Source organism: Brienomyrus brachyistius, chromosome 11, assembly GCF_023856365.1.
Source record: "Brienomyrus brachyistius isolate T26 chromosome 11, BBRACH_0.4, whole genome shotgun sequence".
NCBI lineage: Eukaryota > Metazoa > Chordata > Actinopteri > Osteoglossiformes > Mormyridae > Brienomyrus > Brienomyrus brachyistius.
The window spans coordinates 3,419,595-3,438,064 of record NC_064543.1 but is presented as its reverse complement, the minus strand read 5'-3'; the positions used below and the strand labels follow the sequence as shown (position 1 = coordinate 3,438,064).

The following is an 18,470-nucleotide window of genomic DNA, read 5'->3' as shown; positions in this document are numbered from 1 at the left end:
CGCTTGGCATTGCTCTTGGTGATGTGAGGTTTGCATACAGCTGCTAGGCCATGGAAGCCCATTCCATGAAGCACCTACTGCAGGTTTTGTGTTGGAGTCAATGCCAGAGGATGTTTGGAACTCTGCAGTTAATGAGTCAACAGAGATTTGGCGACTTTTACACCCTATGTGCCTCAACAACCCAGCTCTGTTACTTTACGTGGTCTGACACTTCATGGTTGAGTTAAATGCTTCCATTTTGCAATAATACCACTTACAGCCAACTGTATCTATATCTAGTACAGAATAAATTTCATGAACTGACTTACTATTCTTTCACAAATGTTTGTAAACCTGCCTCAGGCAGTGGGTCTGATTAAAACACTTGAATTGAATGATACTTTTGTCCGTATAGTATACATACATTTACAGATTGAAGGTAATAAAAGAGGCAGGGAACTAAGAAGAAGCACGTAGTGATTTCATGTTTTTATTGAATGCTGTTTTCATGTGCACTTGTGGCACTGTGTGCATCACACACACACACACACACACACACACACACACGTAGGGTATACATATAGGGTATATATGGGGCCGCTCATTCACTTCTATGAGAAAAATGCTAGCTATGACAACCTTAACCCCCACCCTGCCCTAACCATAACCATAAGTAACCAAGTAAAGTACAATAGTTTTTGCATTTTGAACTTTTTCATAGCAGTCACTGATTTTTATAAAATAAAGTTTTCCCTTATGGGGACCAGGAAACCAGCCCCCATAAGGGAAAAAAAATGGATATTTATCACGTTATGGGGACATTGTGTATCCATAAGGATAGGTATACCCGCTCACGCACACACACACACACACACACACACACACATACACACACACATATATATATATATCCATCCATCCATCCATCCATCCATCCATTTTCCAAACCGCTTATCCTATTGGGTCGCGGGGGGTCCGGAGCCTATCCTGGAATCAATGGGCACGAAGCAGGGAACAACCCAGGATGGGGGACCAGCCCATCGCAAGGCACACACACACACCATTCATTCACGCATGCCCGGAGGAAACCCCACGACGACATGGGGAGAACATGCAAACTCCACACACATGTGACCCAGTCGGAGTGGGGTTTCCTCCGGGTACTCCGGTTTCCCCCCACAGTATGTGTGTGTGTGTGTGTGTGTGTGTGTGTGTGTGTGTGTGTGTGTGTGCGTGTGTGTGTGTGTGTGTGTGTGTGTGGACCTGTTCCAAGGTGTCTTGAATATTCACTACAAGGTTTTGGAAAAATTGTAGTTTTACAGCATTCGTTATGAAGGACAAAAAAGTCACAAAACATTCGTTAAATATACCATGGCTGTTTAAATACCAACTTCAGTAATGACAAGGTCAATGGCGCCATCTTTTGACAGCTCATAACACGAAACTAGTTACTGTATTTTCCTTTTGGAATACTGTCCGGTATTACTGCTTAGGTGACTGCGCCTATCTCAGGCAGCTGGTGCCCACCTTGGACGGGATGCTAGTCCATCACACAGCACATACACGGACCACGACAAATTTTAAAAGACCACACACATCTTTGTACTGCAAAAAGTTCTACAATGAAAGTCGGTAAACTCAAAATGCAACAATAGTCATGGACATAGTTTTACTCGGCCACTTACGTTATTAACTATTATGTGCTTATGCGAACTAGATAAAACCAGTAAAAGCCCCATTCTGCACATGAATGACGTCACCTATGGGTCATCTGTTTTATTACGCATGACCTCATTGCTAAATAGACCAGATAGGTTTTTTTCTTCAAATATATTACAGATTGACAAGTCATATACTGTGCCTGGTGGTTTGTTTAGCCCTGTATCACCCACGATACTACGTAACTACGAAAGCAGCTGCCACTTCGATAAACAGCGACGACTCCCTATCCTACTGCGCTGTTCAGCACCGCGGAGAGCAGCACCTCCGTGAGGGGCGGAGACAGGCGAGGGAGGGAGTTATCGCGATTGCTGCGGGGACCTCTGATTGGCTCATCCCGCGGTGACGGACCCGTGACGGACAGCGGACTGAGGTAGCCAAGCATTTAGATAATCCTTCGACTCTCACCTTCGGTGTGATCGAATTCAAAGTAACGGGCGCAGCAAGCACGTGTCCGCAGATTAAAGCATTTTATTCGCGCATCTGATGAAAAGTCGGGCCATAGCATGCAGTTAGGGGACCTTGCATTGTAGCCACATTCCTGCGCTGAGAAGGAGGTAAGAAGATTATGTTGGATGTCCAGTGTAATTCCAGGCTCCAAACCCTTAGGTCATTCCGCTGTAAGACTGCCAGCCGGAGAATCACAATAGGAGAATCACAGATTATAGTTTTGTGTCTGCCTGGTGCATGCCCCAGCTATGCCGAAATTAATTAATTTATTTTTGGTCTGTTTTTTACGTTGCCGTTATGCGGTTTTTGGCTTTGCCATAACACGGCTGTGTAGTGCTTGTGAATCCCCACCCCTCCCCCCTTTTTAAATGTGCGACAGTGATGACTGTTCAGAGGTCTTTTTTTCTGTTTCAGGCCCGCTCGAATTTGCAGCGAAATCATGCCCATTCAAAGACAGCTTAACGATTTGCAATATTTTCATGTCACTTATTTCAACAACCAAATGGCTTAACGCGTAAAAGGGGCCATCTGCTGGGTATAGGATGTATGTAGTATGATGTGTTCTGTTTATGTCAGGATGGCATGTACGCCTCTGCACCCCCTCCACATAAAGGGTATGGGGTACTGTGTTTCCACTGCTTTACCAGGTATTAGACAAAACTACAATGATGGATCTTTATTTTCATTTTTGTCAAATTCAGGAAAGAAAAAAGAAAACTGTTAGGAGACTAACCAGAGGAATACATCCAGTTTACTTAATGGCAGGTAATACTGTGAAATACTTTTCATTTTTGTTAAATAATGTGCTGAATTCCCAGCATTTAGTCAATAATTAATTATGAAAATATGTTAACACTTCCTGATAAAACTTGTAATAGTCCTGTTAAATGCTGCGACTCTCATGTTGTATAGCAGGGTTCTTCAAAATCTGGACCTCGATTCCAAATCCAGGCCTTGTTTTCAATTCTCCCAGGTAGTCAGTTTAATAATCACTGATTCTGATTGGTCAGAGGCTTCACACCTGGCTCACGGGTAAAGGAAGGCTGGAAAACCAGCAGTGCTCGGACCTCGAGGACCGTGATTTGAATAATAGGGTTGCATAGCAGTCAGTTATCCCACAGTGTTGTAAAGTTGAAAGTGACTGTCCTGTTTGTGGTAGAAAACAACTTCCCTCCTCTGCCTGGATTCATTCCCGTGAAGCCATGCTTCTACCAGGACTTCAATGAAATCCCGGAGCTGCACCGAACCATGTGCAAGAGGCTCTACCATCTGTGGATTTGTGAGTAGACATTCGTTCCAGGCTGCTGGCGTGTTGACGTCTGTTCTGCTCTCCTCCCCCAGGCTCATGGGGTCGGTCTTGTTACTTTTTTAACAGCATCCAGTCCTTCAGGTGTCCATACTGCAATGCATAGGAAACTGGGAGTCATTCTGGTAAAAATAAAATTTGTGATGTCAGTCTCTGAATGTCTTTCTGTCTTATCAGGCTTTGTTGTCGTATTGGCCTTTTACTTTTTTACAGATCTGCTGCATAAGTCTGTAAAAAGGTATCCTGTATCCTGTCTCTTTTGTTTTTCCGGGTGATAACTGTTTCCGTATACAGTGAGCGATTTTGGCTTGTGCCTGCCTTCAGACTTTTGTGGTGCTGTGGTCTTGATTTTCTTTCACTAACTCTCTTCTATGATTAGCTTGCCCTCTGCTCTTGTGTTACATTACGAGGTGTGATGTAAACTACGTGTGCTCCAAGTGTAATTTAATAAGAATAGTCTGGCTGCCGTGAAGCAGGGGCCCACGACTCCTCGGGATCATAGAATGGATTGTTTCACAGAGAGAAATTTTCTGTCAGAACCAGCAATGAACGTTAACAGTGAAATGCCAAACTGCACAAGTGTCACAGTTTTTCACTCATTTCACTTCCTCTGTCTTCGAACAGTAAAGTGAAAATTCAGAGGGATGGGGATTTAGAAGGCTGGGCCTTGTCTGTAGCTGCTCTGCCTTTTACCACGTGATCTGTTGGGTCTTCGAGGGAGACTTCAGCCTGCTCTCTGTGTTTCTGGGGCTGCTGGTTCTGTATCCCATGTTGAGGGTGGTCCGCTGAGAACATGCTGTCTGTGCTCTTGCAGTAAACAGTGCCACACTGGCCGTCAATTTGATTGGCTGCTTTGCCTGGATGTGTGGCGGAGGAGGAGCCACCAACTTTGGGATGTCCATCATCTGGCTCATTCTCTTCACGCCCTGCTCTTACGTCTGCTGGTTTCGGCCAATCTACAAGGCCTTCAAGTACGTGGGTTACACCAGGGCTTGGATGTTCCTCCAAAAGATTCATAGTTTGCTTCTAGCCCTTGCTTTCTGTTTGCACATTTTAGGGCTGCATGATATCACTTCGCGATGTAATAGTGATTATGTGACACATGTGCAATAATCGCCAGAGCTATATATGATGGGCGAAACATTTGTGCGGACACCAGCTTTTCGGTACTATATGGCGTTTACTTACGCTCACAATTTGGTTACTATATTAGTAGTGCACCTAAAATATTAATGAGAGATGTATTGTGATGGCAGAAAGTTAGTAATCTTTATAAATTCAGGGTCTCCTTATGTTTATGAAATTCGTTTAGCGTAGAACGCCACATGCTACTGTTTTGGTATATCATGGAAGCGACATGCACTGAAATGGTGGTGAAGAAAGGGACAGCTCAACAGCCACAACATCCTTTAAAGGTTTTTAAAGATGTTGTGGATAAACAAGGTAAAAAGATGTCGGTGGTGTGGCGGTACTATTAAAGTTATGTTAAAGTGTTAAAGGTATGTTAAAGTTTCAGAAGGTCATTAAACATAAGGATACGCCGAATTTATACATATTACTAATATTTTAGGCGTAACTAGCAAATTGTGGCCGCAAGTAAATGTCCGCATAGTACTGAAAACCCGGTGATGGGCAAATATTTATGCCCAGCATCAAAAGACTTTGAGATAATTGCACATTCGGCATATAATCGTGACTTGATATTGTGCAGCCCTAGCACATGTTGTCCTAAGTTCTTTTAAGTGTTTATTATGGCATAACTTTCCTGTCAGGAGCTGTCAGATATATTCCTGTTTTTAGGTTTTATAGCTATTCCGGATAAGTACCTTCCTCAGTAGTATATCTAGGACCCAAAACCTAGTGGGTCAGTGCTTGTTGTCCTATTTCCCCTCCCTCCTTTTCACAATGGCTGTGCCACAGAAACCCATTTGAATAATACATCAAGATTGCCTGAAATTTGTCAGGTTTACTGATCTGTGTTGAGAGGGTCAGGAGCAGGCAGAGGCAAAGGGACAGCAAGAAACAAAACTGCTGATTGCCTTGTTTTGGTGATGCGCTTGTCACGACTGGCAAAGCGGCGAAGAGAAACTACCGACTTCACAGTCAGATAAATGCGAGGAATAGCAGCCGCCAAGTCCAGTTAGAGAACTTTGAGGGATACAATCTGCCAAACTCACAGTCAGATAAATATGAGGAGTTTGTAGTCAGAGAAATCTGAGCCTGCTTCCTAAAATAGTTTCAAGTGGAAGGTTACAGCAAATCCATCGCTGCAAAATATTTGTGTTTTACTTTAAGGTATTAAAATAAAACAACTGCATATGCCGCTGAGCCATAGTTGTATTTCACAGCACGTGCCCAGATGGAATCGGCACTGCTGGATCATGCCCACATGGGGGCAACATGGCTGAAAACACCTTTTTTCTTCCCCCACACAGGACTGACAGCTCCTTCAACTTCATGGCGTTTTTCTTCGTCTTTATGGCCCAGGTGGTGATCAGCATCATCCAGACAGTGGGGATCCCTGGCTGGGGTGTGTGGTAAGCACTCAGATCGGCTCCAGCCTGAGGGCTAAACGGAGGTGCCATGCACTCATGCCCCAGTAGTAAAATCAAGCGTCATGATTGTACAGCCGGAAGGGAGAGACGATCCATACACAGGCTTTTAAATAAGCTGAAGGTGACTTTATTACTGAAGAAAACTTACAAAAGGGCAAGATGCAAAAGTACCACGAGGGTCAGGATAAGAGGCATGGAGAATCAGTTAGCAGGGGGCAGGGTTGACCAAAACACAGAGTGAGATAAGGTGAACGGCAACACAAACCGCTAGAACTGACACTGAAAAACCAAGTGGGAACTAACAGGAAGCTCTGGCCCCAACACTAACATCCACAAGCACGTACTGAAGCACAATACTAACAATGACCGGCAGAGAACCAGGGCAGGTAGGTACTTATGTACCCTGGTGAAGAGGTTAAACAAGGACCCGGTGCGAGTTATGAATCGCTTGATGAGCACATTAGGTTTGGGAATAGGGAGGAAGACGGGATGGCCAGTGACATCTGCTGGCCAAACGGTAACATGACGGGCACAGCAGAGACAGATCCTGATACCTGGGACTTTAATTCCTGATTGCATGTCCACCCTAAGGTTCAGGAAAGAACCATTACATCTCCATCCTTATATATACTGCATTTCTTGCCTACAGTTTGCAAACAATGTCAACAACTTTCGTTCTGGGCTGTTTGGTTAGCTATATCTTCTGTTTTGTTGATAGAATTCATCCACATTTTAGTGCTTTGTAACAATACTCATCTTACCCAAATTACGATCTCCTGTCTTCTCATTCATGTGTCTTACACTCAAGATCTTTGAGCATGTTATTCTATCTGCCCCCACAGTGGTTGGCTCGCCACGATCACCTTCTTTGGCACCAACATCGGCTCTGCTGTAGTCATGCTGATCCCTACCGTGATGTTCACGGCTGTGGCAGTGCTCTCCTTCATCGCGCTCACCAGGGTAGGCTGCAGAGACTTTCAGAGCAGTGTTTCCAAACCTGGCCCTCGGGGACCCCCCTAGCCAGACAGTCCACATTTTAGCTCCGCCCCATATCCCTGCTGGGATCTGGGATGGAGCAAAAACATGGGCTGACTTGGGGTCCCCGAGGACCAGGTTTGGAAGCATTGGTGTAGAGGATGGCACCCAGAGGTGGAAAGTTCAGGTTCAGAAAGTACAAATCCAGACCAGGATTTTGTTTCATCCAAGCACTTGAATACTCTGAGAACGTGACTCTTTATACTCAACTGGTTGGTTGAAACAAAATCTTGGTCTGGATTTATATTTTCTGAACCTAAGCTTTCCGCCTCTGTTGGTACCTATTGAAGAACAATAGAAATTCTCTTTTAAAAAGCTCATATTCAGTGAACGGTTTTAACCATTCTGTTTCTTATTGTTTGTGAACAACAAATAACATGTTACGTTGATTACAAATATAACAAAAGTTTAACAATGCCTAACAAATGTTTCCTGGGGTTATAGGTGTTCTAGCACAAGAAGAATTAGTCTTAGATGTATATCATGAAGAACTTTAAATCCTGAGGGGTACTTCTGTGTAATACTTGATTAAATAGTGTTCTCGTCTCTGATGTTTTGGGTAAATAGTCAGCTGTGCCAGTAATTAAAAGTGGAAGATAAATTATTATGTATCAAAGGTACAAAACAACCAAAATGCCAGAGACATCAGCAGCAGAACATAAATAAATAAAGTGGACAAATCAAAATTAACAATTGAAAAGCAAATTTCCAAAACTCCCTCAGTCCGTTTTACTGTTGATTTTGAGAGGAGACTGCCAATGACCTAAAGTCAGGCTTCCTCGTCACATGCTACCAAGCCTGACTCAGTGCTCTTGTAATCCAATGAAGAACTGTTATTGAATTATGTCCCCAGAAATTTTCTCAAAAACATATCCCGTGGACTAAGAGAGTTTTGAAAATTCGCTCCTCACGTGTCTTGGCTGTCTCTCCGCTTTGCACATTCCCCTGACCGTCTCCCCACAGGTGCACAACTTCTACCGCGGCAGTGGTGGCAGCATGAGCAAGGCCCAGGAGGAATGGGCCACGGGCGCATGGAAAAACCCCCACGTCCAGCAGGCAGCGCAGCAGGCAGCCGTGGGGGCCATGCAAGGCGCCGCACACCAGCAGGAGTACTCCAGTGCGCCCGACTATGACTACAATTATGACAATCAGATGTAGAGCACCAGCGGGTTTGGGGGGGGGGGGGGGGGGGTAGGTAGGGTTAGAAAAAGCCTGGAATTGACTGATAATATCCATTCAACGTCCCTGGTTACATCAGCACTGAATATCCCTTGCTTTCGGAAGTGTGCCTAGTTACTTTCTGAAACTAGTTTATGACATGGATAAGACTCACCTGACACAACCTGCATCCCCCCCCCCCCCCCCCCCCGCCCCTCATGCCTAAGTGACCCATCCAAGCCTCCCATTGTTGTAGCAGATTTTGCAGAATGTCTTTCCTCCCAACTCGTCTCCGAGCCCATGGTCCTACTCCATGAGAATCAGACATGCGTGAAGCTCACAGCTCTCGGGTTGCACTGGTTACCCGCGGCTTGGGAGCTGGCAGATGATGGGTGGATTTTATTCACTGCCATATGAATGGAAACTTATCAGATTATACATGATTAGCAGCATTTCATACCAAACTAGGCAAACCTTGCAAGCAGCAGTTAGCAAATAAATTAGCAATTAAGTGAAGTACATGAAATATAATGAATAGACGGAGAGCATCATTATTCATCATGGTTTGTTATGATTAGCAAATACTGTACAATTTAGATTTTTTTTTAATGTTTAAATTTTTTGTACTTTTTAGTGCTTTTATGTAGATTCCTGTACTATCCACTATATTTTATTTTATTTTAATGTTGTTGGTGTTTGTTTATTTAACCTGGAGTTCACAAGTATTTGCTTCTTTTTCCATGTGGCATCATAAAATATAACCAGAATTCATATATGTAGATTGTAAAGGTGCCAACATGTAGTTGTTTAAGAGAAGAATGCAAGGGGGGGGGGGGGTTATTTCAACATGTTATAATAAGGAATTTTCTGTCCCTGTAGTTATTAAGGGTTTCAATTCTCAGGAAAACGGGCACATTACATAGACATAGTAAAATGAACTGTAAACACGTCTCATTTCTTATACTTTAATTTCTTTATATTTGTGTTTTTCTTTATTCGGTTTTGGTAGAGGGACCCATTCAGTGCTGAGTGTCACAGTCATACACTGAGAAGTAACATTTTTCATGTGGGATGAGTCCGTCTTCACAGACTCCACACCCCAAATGTCTCGTGACTCTCGTAAGCTACTTTGTAGAAATGCACTTGGTTCGGTCACATGTCTCGTTTTCTCCCAGTATTACTCTCATGATATGACTTCCTGTGGCTTAGAGAAGCCATAGCCTATCCCAGTGGCCTCAAACTACTGGCCTGTGGGCCGCATCCAGGCCACATCCCAGCGGAATATTCAACAGAATAGAGATGTTACATTAGACTTTCCTCTTTGACATTTCTCTTTTTGCATATCAAAAATAACCCCCTTTAGAGAACACCTTCCAGCCAGTGCCCCCCAGGTCATATGAGTTTGAGACCCTTGATCTGTACCCTCTGAGACTTGTCTGGGACATTTTTGATAAAGTATCTTATTATTGTAGGTATGATGTATGGAATACCAAGTCAATCCCAACTTTGGAACAAAACCAGACTCATCTTTGGTGGTGTAACGTAGCCCAACCCCTTAAAGACCACAGCCTGTGTTTGTGGCTTTAAGTGACAAGTTATAATGTACCTTGTTGACACCAGTTTAAGATCGTAGCCCAGTAACTATTAAATCCCTCCTGTTACACTCTGAGAATCCACACTGCAGCTGAAGAAGTTGGTTAATTAATAGCCTGTTCACTCCTAAGTGTGACTTTGAATATGCTGTGAATGATTTTAACACATATATTGAAGAATATGAAATTGAAATCAGCTGAGAGCAATATCATTTGCATTTTTGTTTAGCTGATGAGTGATCGGGGTTAAGGGGCTTTTTTAGAGGCCCAATGATGACCCAGGGATTCGAACCTGCAGCATCTAAACAAATAACATCTAAACCTGCTGAGTCACACACCACTACAGGGTTTTTTTTAGATCAAGCCCTGATAGTGCTTAATATGTTACTGGAGTCTTCAATTCGTTGCAGTGTTAACTGGGGGTTCTGAACTGCTGTATTTAGTGTCGTCTTTGTTACTAGCTAACGAACCAATCTGTCAGGCAAATTCCAGGAGGGCCATCAACCTGCTTCCAGAAAAACAGTTACCTCTATAATGTAACAGATACACCTGTAATGTGACACCAGTCCTTCTACATTGGCAGATACACTAAATGCAGATGTGTGTGCATCTATCTAACGTGCTCAGTACCTGCAGAATAAGCACTTGCGGGTGCCGTTTTGGAAATATTGATATATATGCCACTTTGGACAATTTAAAGTCAAAACATTATCATCTTTATTATCGTCCGTATGCAGTTATAGAGAGGGATTAAATCGCCTGCCTCTAGGTCCATGGTACAACTTACAAGACAGGACAGAAGCTATACTGTACTGAACATACACAGGACCATGTATAGGTCAAATGGCATGAAAATAGAATGTACAAAATTTTATATATAAAAAATGCAGCATGACAATGAATATACAACACAGTATAAATAATTACACAGTAGACACAAATTATATAAGTTATTGTCGGTTAAATTAGCATAAAAGTATGTGGAAGCGAAAGAACACGAACCCTTACAGACCCTTCCAGAGCAGCAGCATAAGAGAATGTAGCAACAAATATAGTGAACATTACATCAATAGAAGCGCTCCGTGAATGATCAACGATAAAGTCAACGCTGCTTTGGTTTGTCTACATCATGTAATAATTTAGTGTTTGTGTTATTGTTATTATTGCTATCACTGTTGTGTCATTCACAAGTTTGATGATGTGGTTTGAGCAGTTTCCGACAGCGAAACCATCAGTCAGTAAATTTAGAAAGTCAAACATTGATAAATGATGCCACGACTCTTATTATCTCGATAAATTTATTACTGATATTTCAAAGCGAAAATAAATGATAAACAGCATATTGAAGTGTTCAAGCAGTCTGACTTATTTAGCCCCGCCCAGTCTCTTTGTAACATCCATCGAAACTTCCAGTGATTAGCAATAGTAAGCGACTAATTTAGACACCTCTACAACCGAGCACCGCGCTCACTCAGTTCTAAATGACAAACGATCAGACATACGCATGTATTGTGCATTTACATGCTTTTCAATGCAGGGCAATCGTGGTCTATAGTGGGTGTGCGTGTGTGAAAACTCGCTGGAAGTGTACAGTTTTAAAGTTAAATTATTTTGTTTGGACAGCAAATAAGGGTGCGGTCACTTTGATTATTTGGCTGTCATTTTCTCATGGTTATGTTCCACTCACTGCATTGGCCAGATTTACTTCTTCGGTCATGACATTCATAAAAAACAAGCAAATAAATAAATAAAAACATTCTGTATTCTGAATGTTTCTGTACAGCAGCACAGATGCACCAGTGAGACACGCACCAACAATTTGTCCTTTTTGAACTCTGATATGTCCCCCATTACTGTATGCTGTTTGGGTTGCAGTATTTGATGTACTCCTGTGCTTTTGCTCTGCTAATTCAACTTTCACACTCACCTTTTACTGATGGAATGTGCAGTCAGTGGAAAATGGCCATGACTGTATACAAGCAAAGACAATGATGTTTAAATGATCTTTATAGTTGTGTAAAACTATGCTATTTTGCCTGACAAACTGCTTAGCCATTTCAAAACCTCTGCTAAAATCACCCCTTTATTTCCAGCAACCATCCAATACCCACATGTATAATAACCTTCCTCATATAGCTAATTGATATTTCATTGACTTTTATAAAACTAGTGAAGTAAATTAATGAAGAGAGCCGGTGATGAAATTTAATAAACGCATGGAATGGCTGAGGTGCCCCTGAGGAGAGGTTTGGGAACTGAAGCGGTCGGTGTGCATCTAGCCGTCCAACTAGATCAGTGACTTTCTGGAGAACAGAAGATTTTTTTTTTTAGTTTTTATTGTTACTTTTAATTTGCATGTGCTTAAATTAGGTTTTTTTTTGTTCTGAGCAAATGTGCACTTACTACCAATATCCATCCATCTGTTTTCTGAAACGCTTAATCCCAACTGGGGTCGCGGGAGCAACTGGAGCCTATTCACGGGAACAATGGGTGCAGTAATCAACCCTGCAGTCGGCAACACACCGCAGGGCGCACACACTCACACGCACGCACACTCACACGCACACACACTCACACGCACACACTCACACACTTACACGCACACACTCACACGCACGCACACTCACACACACACACACTCACACGCACGCACACTCACACGCACACACTCACACGCACGCACACTCACACGCACACACTCACACGCACGCACACTCACACGCACACACTCACACGCACACACTCACACGCACGCACACTCACACGCACACACTCACACGCACGCACACTCACACGCACACACTCACACGCACGCACACTCACACAACTACAGGTACAATTCAGACCAATCAACCTATTCAGCACACTTTTGGACTGTGGGTCCCCGGTGAAAACTATTACCGATATAAATAGCTGTAAACATTTGTTTTGATTGCTTAAGACTTTTGCCCAGTATAATGTATGTATGTCAATTTGTGAATTGAATTTTGTGATTAATTGTCATCGTTGAAACACTACAGCACACAACAACGAAATGTGTTCTCTGCATCTAACCCATATATGACATCGTGACATAGCAGAGGGCAGCTAATTCAACGCCTGGGGAGCAGTGCTTGTGGGCGGTACCTTGCTCAGAGTACTTCAGTGGTACCTTGCTGGTCTGGAATTGGAACCTGCAATCTTTCAATTACAAGTGCACTTCCCTAACCATTAAGCCACCACTGCCCAAAAATATGCTGCATATATTTATACACATACACATACACACATACACATGCAGTATGTATAGTTTACAAATAAAATTCAATTCAACATGGCATATACACAGAATCATATACATCAAATAAGAATGTCTATGTGCAGGCAGAAACAGCTGCCTCTAGCTATAGGCGGATTCGGCAGTTGCCTGAGGTTCCTGAATACTCATGCAGTGATTTACTGCTGTGATTCGCCCGGCCGGCACTGCATGTGTGGCTATAGAAGATTCATCAACACCCTTCACACTCCAGAATTTGACTGTGCCATGGTATAAAATCTTATAATTTCTTCATTTGTTTGTTTGTCTGTTGATTTGTGTGTGTGTTTTTATGGGTAAGGTTTCCTGTTCCTGTTTGGGCTCTGCCCTTGTTACTGGCGTTAATAAAGGCAAAAGCAGTCCCTTACACTTAACACCCTGTGTTAACCTTTTCCGTTATCCATGTTCCTCCATGATCCTCTTAAACCTTTAAATGTTAATGAAGCTTGTTTCACTGCCAAGCTGCATTAGTCTGCTTCCGCCTTAATGGTCTATGAATGAGTTACCTCCCTGTCCACAGCCACGCACCCTATGAACACCTGCTCTCTTTTTCTCTCTTTAGTACTCAGCTTTGTTAATATTCATATAATGAATCCGAATTATAAATGCTGTTATATATCCATGAAGTAGTCAAGTGTGGCAATTCATTGTAGCCCACCGACTCAGTGGGTAGTGCTGTTGTCTTACATCTCCAGGGTCAGAGGCTTAAATCCTGACCCTGTTCCGCGTGTCCAAGAAGATGCGATTAGGTGAATTGATATTGCTAAATGATGGTGTGCAAGAGGGTGTGGGTATGTGCCCTGTGATGGACTGGTATCCAGGTTGGCATGGGCCCCAGGCACCTAGTAACTCTAAGCAGGATAGTAGTTTGGACGGCAAGTCAACTTAAAAAGAACAAAGTTAATTGGCTCTTTGAGTGCCTTAGTTCCTTGTAATGCACAGCACTGTTGTTTTAGTGCATGAATTCAGAGAGAGTGACCAAGCAGTTCAGCTTGCTGTCCATAAGAGGGCAGTGTGTCACTCATTTTCCTTTCTGGCATTTCCCAGACAAAAAAACCTTTGGCTCTGGTGAGCGTGAGAAGCTGCGGGATCGACACTGCTAGTGTATTCTCCGTGAGCCTGTCTAACTTGTCCAACGATTTATTAAAACACTCCACAGTTCCACCCCGGTCTATTCTGGAGACGGAACATCATTCTGTATTAAATTTAAAAGCGCTTTAAAAGGACTTGTCTCCATATCAGCCCTGCCCATGCGTTTGTGATGGAATCACTCAGAGATGATACAGGGACACAGGCTCCTATGATGCTGTGATGCTGTGCATTAACTGCGAATGCCCGGCAACTTCTGAATGTTTTAAGGAAAGTACCCTAGCACTGGCTCAGATTGCAAAATGATGAATAAACCCCATTATAAAGAGATGAAGTCAGCACTCCTAGTGTTTTGGTTTAGTGATCATGGTTCCCAAATGACATCATCTCAGCAATGTGTATGAGTGGGCTTGGGTGGTGCCGGTTTGACTCAGAACAAAACAGTTCCCAAAAAACACTGCATTTCACCATCACGTAACAAGCTGCAGCCCATTTTGCGAATGCCGATTTCACGGTTGACCTGAAAGGTCTTCCAACGCTGTGTTTTGCCAGCATTTGCAGTGGAAACCTAATGAAATGTACATAAACTCATATGGTAAACACAACTTGAGCTGAAATAAGTCAGCTTTACATAAGACAAGCTTTAAGCCCTGTTTATTAGAGAAGGCGATTTTTTTCTGAGAAGCAGAATGAAGGCGATTCTGGGCTGACTGCTGTTAAAAAATTTCTGGAGGGCCTGTTGACATCCATAGAGGAACGTGGGTGGTTACCTTAACAGGACACATCTGCATGATATTTATTCATGACTGATTGTTTGCTCCTTCACTTCAGTCATTTGGTATGGAGTGGGAAGTGAGGTGAGGGTCGGACAGCCAGCTCATTTTCAGAAATGACTTTCTTGAGAGAGACAATGCAAAAGATGAATAATTGCAGACTACAAAGTCTTATGTTTAGACTGTAATGGTAACCAGTATCTCCAATTAATCACAAGTGTTGTGTCTAGGTAGTGCTTATCAGCCTAAAATAAGCATAATCTGTGTGTTTTGGTTTTATGCGTGGGTGCCTTGTTGGATTAGTAAAGCATGTTGTTCGCAGCCCGCTGTTTGGGTTTGTGTGTGGTCCATTTGTCTTTTGTTTCTTTGCAGCCAGTAATAAATCAGTTTAGTGCATTTCAATAGCTTCCAGGCTTTTCCTTTTTCCATGGGTAAATTTGCACATTGTGCCATTGTTTAACAGAACAGTTTCTTATTTAATGTCTATCCATAGGTCGATGTTAGATCATACAGGAATATTGACCTGGTAACGGAAAGCTGAACTACAGGAGGGTTTAATGCTTGAGGCTGTTTAGTGGTATATGTAAATAAAAGGAGGTAGAGTTCTTCTTCGTGACAGCGGTGGATGGTAGTTGCTTCCAACATGTAGCACCACGGGTAATGCAGGTATGTGTCTCTTTCTATCTTCATAGCTATGAGAAAAGTAACAATTCTGCTAAACAAAGGGACTTCTCAGATTCTGACCGGACACACAAAAATGTTTGCACAGATACACCTTCAGAGGAGTGGGCAAGGCTGAGACCTGTCTGGTTATCTTTGATCTTGGGGGTCTGTCCATCTTCCTAAAAAATCCTTTTCAGCTCCCTACCTTTTCAATCAGTTTTTTTTAATGAGACAGAATGAGAAGAATGAGGAGACAATGTGGCAGCCTGAAGCTGCAGATTTTCCATACAGCTGGAAAAGCACAGATTTGAATGTGTTAATCTGATCATGAATTTCATGACCTGAATACCAGAACCTGAATTTTAATATGTTTACCTAAACTTGAATTAAAGAATCTGAACTTGACTTCACTTAATGTGCACTACTTTCAACACCAACACATCCGTGTTGCTTATCAGAGGAGTTTAAGGTGGACTCGATGTATAATAACTGGGCTTGTTTTCAGTCAAGCGTAACTCAGGTAGGGAATGGTACATTAAAAAAGGAAAGAACAATGCACTCTGTTTAGTTGAATCCTTCGAGCATCCTTCAGCAGCCATTTATTCCTTGCAAAGCACTTGAAGACCAAATTCGACACAGCAGCGTGACAGGGCTGTCCCATTCTGAAGACTTCTTCAAATGCAGCCTAGAAATGCATCCTTCTTTTCCTAGGCTGTTAAGGATCCATCCTCTACCCCAAGATTCATTGCACGGACCTGAAGAAGACACAGTGTAGCAAAGGCTACGGAGACTACGTCAAGTTACAGCCCCTGAATTGGGACACAGCTTCTGTATGACTGCTTGTCTTTCTTCATTTTCACACCTGAATCCATGCTTCTCCCCCCAACTCGGTGGAGGTTCTTTATAAGTGATTCCATTAACTTGCAAGAAAAGTGCCATCAAGGAGATTAATCACCTACTGTATAGCAGTGATAGTAAAAGAGGCCTCATGTCTGCAGCATGGACCAAGGAGGTCACATACTTCCTATATCCTTTCTAAGCACAGTAATGGACAGAGCATCTCTCTGGTTTTTTTTTCCGGCCGTCTGATGGTTAGACTAAGGAAAGGAACATCTGGCAAGCTCACAGGACGTCCTGCACACAACTCGCAGCCAACACCTCAGGCCCAAAGCAGGCATTTGGGAATAAGGGAGCAGCTATTTCCACGTTGTCCCTGAAACTAGCTGGGGTAGTCTCAGGGGGAGAGGGACAGAGCGTAGAGGAGACATAAACAGAGCGAATAGCTATCCACAAAGTATTTTGTAATTGTTTTGGTATAGATAATGTTATCGTTAATATACTTGATTCCATTAAAAATAATAATACTGTCAAGTATTTTTGTATTTGGCAGCATTTACTTGAGAGAGAGAGAGTGAGGAAGAATGAAACGAAGTAAACAAGACAACGCAGCACCAACACCGGGCAGCCGGTCCATTGTCTTCGTCTTCTTGCCTCAGTCAGCAGGAGAAATGAAGCAGGACTATTTTAAGGGGTCTCCTCCTGACTCTGATTCTCCATCTACTTCTTTCTCGCATTCCATGCTTCGGAGTGAGAGGGAGGTGATAGACCTCAGCTGACCCAGTCTGAACACACGGAATTTGAGAAGTACTTCAGACAGTTTGTTTATACAGTCTGAATCACAGCACTGTTTGACCCTTTCTGTTTAGGAGACATTACCTGGCGAACAGCCTGCTTAATACGCCCGACCTCAAAGGTGTGGAGATCTTCAAGGGGGCGCCGCTATCCGGCGTTCTTCGGTTCTCTTTGCGGCACCATGTCTGTCCTCCCAAGAACCTTAAGCCCATTCTGCAGAGCTACATTTCTGCGACAACCTAGCATCGGGTTCCTGGCTCCAACTCATTACAGCCAGAGGGTGTTTATAGTTGTGCAAACAAGAGCATTGTTGAGTTAACGTGCAAACAGTCTCAAAGGGACTGAGACAACTATGCCCTGCATTGAATTATAGTTGTTTTCAGTGTGTCGCCAGACACTGTCTACCCATTAAGTACTATCTACTCATTCATATTGTATCATAATTAGATCACATCACACATACAATTGCGGTTACAATAATAACGAAATGATAATTCACTCTAACAGGGGCCACTTCTTTAGTGTCATGACACAACACAGGCCATAGAGGGTTATAGCCATATATTAAAAACTAAACCTTATTACTTGAGATGTATATTTGTATACATACTGTATATATGTAGTCATATATTAGGATAAAATGAAGCTGCATTTGAAAATAGAACACCAGTCACAAATAAATTGCATTCCTTTGAGAGTTTTTTTTTTGTCCATATGAGACCAGCCAGTCTGTATGCTGCACAAAAAATGCACTCGCTCAGAGCTGTCAGTATTTTTGCTGCTTTTGTGCAAGGAATGATTCCCTCTCTTTATTCTCTCTCTCTCTCTCTCTCTGTGTCTCTCTCTCTCATCTTCATCTGATTCTTCAAAGGGATGCGATCCATCTCTGTATGGTTTGGAGAACCTTCTAATAACCTGTCACTGGCAATTTTGGAAAACTTTATTCTCCCTCTTTTCTTTCACTCTTCAAAAAGGAGGAACATTCTTGTTGGGGGTATTTTCCTTTCTTCCTGCTTTCATTTTATTTAACTGCCTTGTTTTAAATTTCAACACTGTGTCTCATATTCCTAGTCCAGCATTGGCCAGAAGAGTGAGGAATTTTCAATAAAATGAGCCTGAACTACTCAGCTGGAGTATTATATACTACAGAGATCATATGGCTATATATGTGGGTTGCAGAACAAACAAATCAGGTTCCACATATTTTGGAACCTCTACATAGTA

At 42.7% G+C, this 18,470-nt stretch overlaps 1 protein-coding gene across 1 annotated transcript; it reads left to right on the top strand.

Moving 5' to 3' along the window:
* Nucleotides 1-2,069: 2,069 nt before the first annotated feature.
* LOC125704275 (secretory carrier-associated membrane protein 5-like) lies at nt 2,070-9,147 on the top strand. Its single transcript, XM_048969709.1, has 7 exons — nt 2,070-2,255; nt 2,850-2,913; nt 3,308-3,427; nt 4,269-4,425; nt 5,890-5,991; nt 6,852-6,969; nt 8,008-9,147. The coding sequence occupies exons 2-7, from the start codon at nt 2,907-2,909 to the stop codon at nt 8,200-8,202; spliced, it is 699 nt and encodes a 232-aa protein (XP_048825666.1). The 5' UTR covers nt 2,070-2,255; nt 2,850-2,906; the 3' UTR covers nt 8,203-9,147.
* Nucleotides 9,148-18,470: the final 9,323 nt, after the last annotated feature.